This window comes from Balaenoptera physalus, assembly GCF_965194825.1.
Source record: "Balaenoptera physalus genome assembly, chromosome: 18".
Lineage (NCBI taxonomy): Eukaryota > Metazoa > Chordata > Mammalia > Artiodactyla > Balaenopteridae > Balaenoptera > Balaenoptera physalus.
The window spans coordinates 56,302,064-56,309,624 of record NC_138899.1 but is presented as its reverse complement, the minus strand read 5'-3'; the positions used below and the strand labels follow the sequence as shown (position 1 = coordinate 56,309,624).

The 7,561-nt window shown below is 45.1% G+C and overlaps 1 protein-coding gene across 1 annotated transcript; it reads left to right on the top strand.

The window, feature by feature from the left end:
• Positions 1-347: 347 nt before the first annotated feature.
• LOC309647927 (kelch repeat and BTB domain-containing protein 6) lies at positions 348-7,278 on the top strand. The gene has a single exon (XM_082435829.1). It carries the CDS (start codon positions 5,060-5,062, stop codon positions 7,154-7,156), a length of 2,097 nt encoding a protein of 698 aa, XP_082291955.1. The 5' UTR covers positions 348-5,059; the 3' UTR covers positions 7,157-7,278.
• Positions 7,279-7,561: the final 283 nt, after the last annotated feature.

Sequence of the window (7,561 nt, the reverse complement as noted above, 5' to 3'; positions counted from 1 at the left end):
TTGCTGCAAATGGCATTATTTCATCCTTTTTATGGCTAATATTCCATTGTATAGGTGTACCACATCTTCTTTAACCATTCCTCTGTCGATGGACGTTTAGGTTGCTTCCACATCTTGGCTATTGAAAATAGTGCTGCAATGAACATTGGGATGCAGGTATCTTTTCGAATTATGATTTTCTCTGGATATACACCCAGGAGTGGGATTGCTGGATCATATGATAATTCTATTTTTAGTTTTTGAAGGAACCTCCATACTGTTCTCCATAGCGGTTGTACCAATTTACATTCCCATCAACAGTGCAAGAGGGTTCCCTTTTCTCCACACCCTCTCCGGCATTTATTGTTTGTAGACTTTTTGATGATGGCCATTCTGACCAGTGTGAGGTGATACAAGGATAGATATTAGATCAAATTAGGGTCACTTAAGGTCCAGAAGAGGTAAGAAATCTTCACTGACCTGCCAGTATTATTTCATAATACATAATTATTCATAAGGGAATAATCAGTGTTGACTGGAGGGGGAGGATCTGAGGATCACCAGGACCAAGTACAAGATTTGGGGCGGGATGGGTTCCTCAGAGAGTATGGCTAGTTTGAATTTAAGAGCACTGTTGGCCTGCTTTATTTTTCCAGAGGATTGAGGGTGGCTAAGACAGTGAAATTTTTGTAGCAGTGAAAGTACTTGTTGAATATCCTCAATAACCTTACTGTTGAAGTTGGTTCCTCTGTCACTAGAGAGGAACAAAGGGACCCCCACGTAGGGAAAATTCTTTCTGGTACCAGCTTAGCTACAGTTGTGGCAGTAGCCTGTTTGCAGAAAAAAAACTTCTAACCATCCCACAAACACGGATATACATGTCTTTCTTTTTTGTGTATAAAAAGGGAAAAGGGTAACGAGTAATTGAGGGGTCCAAAGGTGGAAGAAGAGGATAGAGTTTTTCAGGTTTTGAAACACAGACGTGGAAGGAGTCCCAGTTCGGGGGATCGCGTTGTTTCCTTGGTCGTGGCATAGAGAGGCGAGGCGATCGTGAAAAAGCTAGGGAATCCGGCTCAGCAGTAGCCACCTAATCCGAGAAACCCTCAGCGTTGTCTTGGTCTCAGGGAAGGGGTCTTTTTTTTTTTTTTTAAATTTTTATTGGAGTATAGTTGTTTTACAATGTTGTGTTAGCTTCTGCTGTGCAGCAAAGTGAATCAATTATACGTATACATATATCCACTCTTTTTTAGAATTCCTTCCCATTTAGGTCACTACAGAGCTATTAAACAATAGCTAGCAACAAAACCAAACCAAGAGATGGCCCCCAAAACCAAAATCAAATCCTTACCGTGCTACCACAGACAATTGTCTGCGGCTCAAAAAGCCTCAGGACCTGGGTGGAGAAGATGGGGGCCCAGAGGTGGGCTTCTAGTTCCATTCCAGTAATGGCACAAAACTGTCAAAAACAAAAACCAAACAAGTAAGGAAACTGAGTTTCTTCAGAATATTGCCATCGTGGAGAACAGTTCAGAATCAAAGGCAGGGTGAGTTTGCCTTAGACTGTTATACGGAGGGTTTGGACAAGTTATAGGTAGAGTGGTTTACAGTTAGAATTGCTTTTGTAACTAGGGGAAGTCTTGGTCGGCTGACTAAGAAATGTGTATTTTGGTGTGTAGCTAGTTTGGGTGCACTTTTTTTTTTTTTTTTTTTTTTTTGCCTCACAGCGCATCTTGTGGGATCTTAGTTCCCCGGCCAGGGATCAAACCTGGGCCTAGCAGTGAGAGCACCGCGTCCTAACCACTGGACTGCCAGGGAATTTCCATGGGCACACTTCTAATCTCAGTTAATCGTTCATGAGAGCAAGGACTGGGAGTTAGAGACCCTGTGTCTGGCCTTGTTGGCAGGTTCAGGCAAAAATGGAAAGGTCTGTGTTTAACCTTCTCACAGGTAAATAAGGGGATCCTCTGTGAGCCTTATGGTAGTCATGAGAAAGAGTGGGCCATGACGCTTATCTAAGTCACGTGGGAGAAGGTGGTTTGCCATGGTTACCTATTTCCAATCACAAAAGGATAGGATGATCTCCAGGGAGAAACAAAAAAAAAGGTTGAAGGGATTTCTTAATTATCGCTGTTTGCCCTGTGGCACAGGGATTAGGTAAAGTTCAACGTTGTCAGTTTCAAGGTTAATTTTTTTCCCTTATGATCCAGTTGTTTTGGTAGCATTTGTTGAAAAGATTGGTTGCTGCCAATGCTATGTTTCTAAAATTAGAACTTCAGTTCGTCAGTTGCATTAGCCACATTTCAAGTGTTTAAGAGCCACATGTGGCTAATGGCTACCATAATGGATAACACAGATATAGAATATTTTCGTCATCACAGAAAATGTTATTGAACAATACTGCTGTAGGCCTTACAGCACAGTGTCTAATAAATATTTTGAATTTTGTGAAAAGCAGTCGAAAGCAAATTACACTGTTAGAGGCATATATGAAAAAGTTAAAACTCAATGCCTGAGCACAATTTATTTTGAGGATTTTATAGTGAAACAATGTTGATAAATACAAATATAAAAACACTTCTGTAAAGCATACGTTAGACCAGACTAATTCAAGGGATGTTTGGGCATGTATGATGCCGAACTCTTAGGATCCCGCACAGTACAAGGTCTCTTTGTTAAATATTTTTATTTAAAATTCTCCTTAATAACTAGAATTCCAGAATCTTCAGTTAATTTGGGGATGGTAGTGAAAGGAGCTATATTGGATTAGTTATGAACATTCATATCAAGAGAATTAATGAAAATACTTCAGCACTACTTCTGGAACATGAAATATAGACTTTGTGAGACCACCAAAGCATCTATTAATATTCTTTTTTTTATATATATAATTTAATTTTAATTTTATTGATTGATTGATTGGTTGATTTTTGGCTGTGTTGGGTCTTCATTTCTGTGCGAGGGCTTTCTCTAGTTGCGGCAAGTGGGGGCCACTCTTCATCGCGGTGCGCAGGCCTCTCACCATTGCGGCCTCTCTTGTTGCGGAGCACAGGCTCCAGACACGCAGGCTCAGTAATTGTGGCTCACGGGCCTAGTTGCTCCGTGGCATGTGGGATCTTCCCAGACCAGGGCTTGAACCCGTGTCCCCTGCATTGGCAGGCAGATTCTCAACCACTGCGCCACCACGGAAGCCCCTATTAATATTCTTGATTTGCGTATTTGAGAAAATTCATACATACTGCTGAGACCACAGTTGAACAGACCTGCAGATATTGCTAGGTGTTTAAAATATGATCAGATCCTTCAGAATTTTTTCCCAGAGAGGCAAGTTTAAAGGCCGTACAGTGTAAAATCCAAAACACTGACAATACCAAATGCTAGGGAGGATGTGGAACAATAGGAACGCTCATTAATTGCTGATGGGAATGCAAAACAGTACAGGCCACCACTTTGGAAAACATTTTGGCATTTCCTTACAAAGTTAAACATAGTATTACCATATGATCCAGCAGTCACAGTCCTTGGCGTATACCAAAATGAGTTGAAAACTTATGTCCATGCAGTAACCAACACGAGTGTTTATAGCAGCTTTATTCGTAATTGCAAAAATTGAAAGCAAACAAAATGTCATTTAGCAGGGAAACGGATTAGTAAACTGGTATACGTACACAATGCAATATTACTCAATGATAAAAAGAAATGACTATCAAGCCGTGAAAAGACACGGGAATCTTAACTGAATATTGCCAAGTGAAAGAAGATATATTCCAACTGCAAGACACTCTGGAAAAGGTAAAACTAGACAATAAGAAGATCAGTGTTTCCCAGGGGCTGGGGGGCAAGGAAGAGGAGGCATAAGTAGATTGAACAGAGGATTTTTAGGACCGTGAAACGATTCTGTATATTATTGTAATGATAGGTACATGACATACATTTTTCAAAACCCATAGACCTGTACAACACAAAGAGTAAACCCTAAAATAAACTACATGCTTTAATTAATGATATATCAGTGTTAAGTTCATCACTTGTAACAACGGCGTACACTAATGCAATATGTTGTAAACAGCGGAAACTGAGAAGGGGTGGAATATATGGGAGCTTCCTGTAGCTTTCTGTTGGATTTTCCAGTAAACCTAAAACTGATCTTAAAATCTATTTATTAAAAAAACAAAACCCCCCAAACTTAAAGGTATCTCTGCAGAAACCTGCAGGGTTTTTCCCATTTTCCTACAGGCTCATGCTTTCAAATGAGAGGTTGCTACATCTTTCATAAACGTTAGAAGAAAAGGTAAAACTTATTGAACCTTTATATTATGGGTACTACGTATAGGTATGTTATTCTACTAATCAACAAATATTTATTCAGAGCAAGTATATCCAGCCTACGCAGCTTATGCGTATATCGCCTACGCAATTTAGTTCAATCGTCACACGCTATGAAATACTATTGCTATTAACGTTTTCAAAAACAAGAGCTCTGAGAGAGAAGTCAAACAATTGATAAACAGTAGAACGGGTATCTAATGTGAATTCCACACCCAAAGTTCGAAACCATAACACCGAATAGAAGAGAATTAGCGATTTCTAACTCCGTCATCCGAAACAATGAACAGCCAACAAGTCTCGCGATGTTGTTGCGGCTACTACTACTCCCAACATGCAAAGCGGCTACCGTGCCGCAGCCCGTGCCGCAGCTGGTGCCGCAGCCTATGCCGCAGAGTCCGGAGGGCCCCGGCGTGCCTCGAGGCGCGAAAGGTAACCTGGGAACCGTAGTTCTCCTGGACGCCTACTGGTGTTGCCAGCGCGGCGGTGGCGGATCGCTCGGTTCCAGCCAGTAGGTCCTGTGAGGGCGAGCTGAGGCGGAGAAAGGGCGTGGAACTGGGAACGGGTGAGTCGGACGCGGTCTACGCGGTCGAGGGAGGCGGCACCGCGGCGTAGGGTTGACTTAAATAAATGGACCCGTGCTGCAGTCTCTCCGGAGACACCGCGGTCTTAGCGTCAGCGAGCAGAGGGTGAGGAGGCGCCAGAGCCCGGTCCTTGCATCCTTACTCGTCCTCAGCTCCCCGCCAGCATCTCCACCATGCAGTCCCGGGAAGAAGCTTCGCGCTCTCGCCGCCTCGCTAGTCCCCGCGGCGGGAAGCGGCCCAAAAGGGTTCACAAACCCACGGTTTCGGCTTTTTTCACGGGCCCGGAGGAGCTGAAGGACACGGCCCATTCTGCAGCCCTGCTAGCCCAGCTCAAGTCCTTCTACGACGCGCGGTTGCTCTGTGATGTGACCATCGAGGTGGTCACGCCTGGCAGCGGGCCTGGCACGGGCCGCCTTTTCCCCTGCAACCGTAACGTGCTGGCTGCCGCGTGTCCCTACTTCAAGAGCATGTTCACCGGCGGCATGTACGAGAGTCACCAGACGAACGTGACCATGCACGATGTGGATGCCGAGTCCTTCGAGGTGCTGGTCGATTACTGCTACACGGGTCGTGTGTCCCTGAGTGAATCCAACGTGGAGCGCCTGTACGCCGCCTCCGACATGCTGCAGCTCGAGTATGTGCGTGAAGCCTGTGCCTCCTTCCTAGCCCGCCGCCTTGACCTGGCCAACTGCACGGCCATCTTCAAGTTCGCCGACGCCTTCGGCCATCGCAAGCTGCGATCACAGGCCCAGTCGTTTATAGCCCACAACTTCAAGCAGCTCAGCCAGATGAGTTCGATTCGGGAGGAGTCTCTGGCAGATTTGACCCTGGCCCAACTGCTGGCCGTCCTGCGCCTGGACAGTCTAAACATCGAGCATGAGCAGACCGTGTGCCACGTGGCGGTGCAGTGGTTGGAGGCGGCTCCCAAGGAGCGGGGTCCCAGCGCTGCAGAAGTCTTCAAGTGTGTCCGCTGGACACACTTCACCGATGAAGATCGGAATTACTTGGAGGGGTTGCTGACCAACACCATGGTGAAGAAGTACTGTCTGGACCTTGTTGAAGGGGCCCGGCAGATGCGGTATGGTGACACGCTGTGCAAGTCTCTGGTGCCAAAGCCAGAGAGCAGCAGCGGTGGCGGCAGCAGCGGCAGCGGCAGCGGGGGCGTCGTTAGCAGTGTCGTTAGCGGCGCTGGCGGCGGCGGCGGCGGCTGCAGCAGCAGCTCTGTTGTATCCGTGGCAGAAAATCCACCCCAGAGGCTGGGTGTGTATGCCAAGAAGATGGTGATCTTCTTTGGACATCCCAGAGATCCCTTTCTGTGCTGTGACCCATACTCGGGGGACATTTACAAAGTGCCATCACCTTTGACCTGCCTTGCTCACACTAGGACTGTGACCACCTTAGCTGTCTGTGTCTCTCCAGACCATGACATCTATCTGGCCGCCCAGCCCAGGAAAGACCTCTGGGTGTATAAACCAGCCCAGAATAGTTGGCAGCAACTTGCTGACCGCCTGCTCTGCCGTGAGGGCATGGACGTGGCATACCTCAATGGCTACATTTACATTTTGGGTGGGCGGGACCCTATTACCGGCATTAAACTGAAGGAGGTGGAGTGCTACAGTGTCCAGAGGAACCAGTGGGCACTGGTGGCTCCACTGCCCCATTCTTTTATTTCCTTCGATCTGATGGTAATTCAGAACTATCTTTACGCTCTCAATAGTAAGCGCATGTTCTGCTTTGATCCCAGCCACAATATGTGGCTGAAGTGTGTTTCTCTGAAGCGCAATGATTTTCAGGAAGCCTGTGTCTTCAATGATGAGATCTATTGCATCTGCGACATCCCTGTCATGAAAGTCTACAATCCAGTCAGAGGAGAGTGGAGGCAGATTAATAACATTCCCTTGGTGTCAGAGACTAACAACTACCGGATTATCAATCATGGCCAAAAACTGTTGCTGATCACCTCACGCACCCCGCAGTGGAAAAAGAACCGGGTGACCGTGTATGAATATGATATTAGGGGTGACCAGTGGATTAATATAGGTACCACATTAGGCCTGTTCCAGTTTGATTCTAACTTTTTTTGCCTCTCAGCTCGCGTTTATCCTTCGTGTCTTGAACCTGGTCAGAGTTTTCTCACTGAGGAGGAAGAAGTACCCAGTGAATCGAGCACTGAGTGGGATTTAGGTGGATTCAGTGAGCTGGACTCTGAGTCAGGAAGTTCAAGTTCTTTATCTGATGATGATTTGTGGGTTCAGGTAGCCCCTCAGTGAAATGCGCAGGGTCAGCAGAGTGTGTTATAGATAAGCTGAAACACTGAGGTGTTTTTACTGCTTTGGAAAGTATCTTAAAGAGACCCTTTCGTTTTGCTGGAAAAAAAAAAAAAGAAACAAAGTTGATTAATTTCAGGTTTGGTTTAGAAAGGGTATTGTTTGAAATACTAACGTAATTTAATGTTACAGAATTTAAACATTAAAAGAAATCAACCTATTTAATAATTTACTGTTCTAAAAGTCCAGTGTTGATTGTTTAGTATGTTTATGTTTGATGACAATATAAGTTAGTTGTAATCAATAGTCTTCTATTATTAAATCTTACATTCTGTCTTGTGCCACAAGTACTTCAACTTGAATTTTAATTTCTACAATAGAAAACTGATTGGATAGGAATTACTAGAG

What these genes read in the sequence shown, in the direction of transcription:
- LOC309647927 (XM_082435829.1), top strand. Translation starts at nt 5,060, where the DNA reads ATGCAGTCCCGGGAAGAAGCTTCGCGCTCTCGCCGCCTCGCTAGTCCC.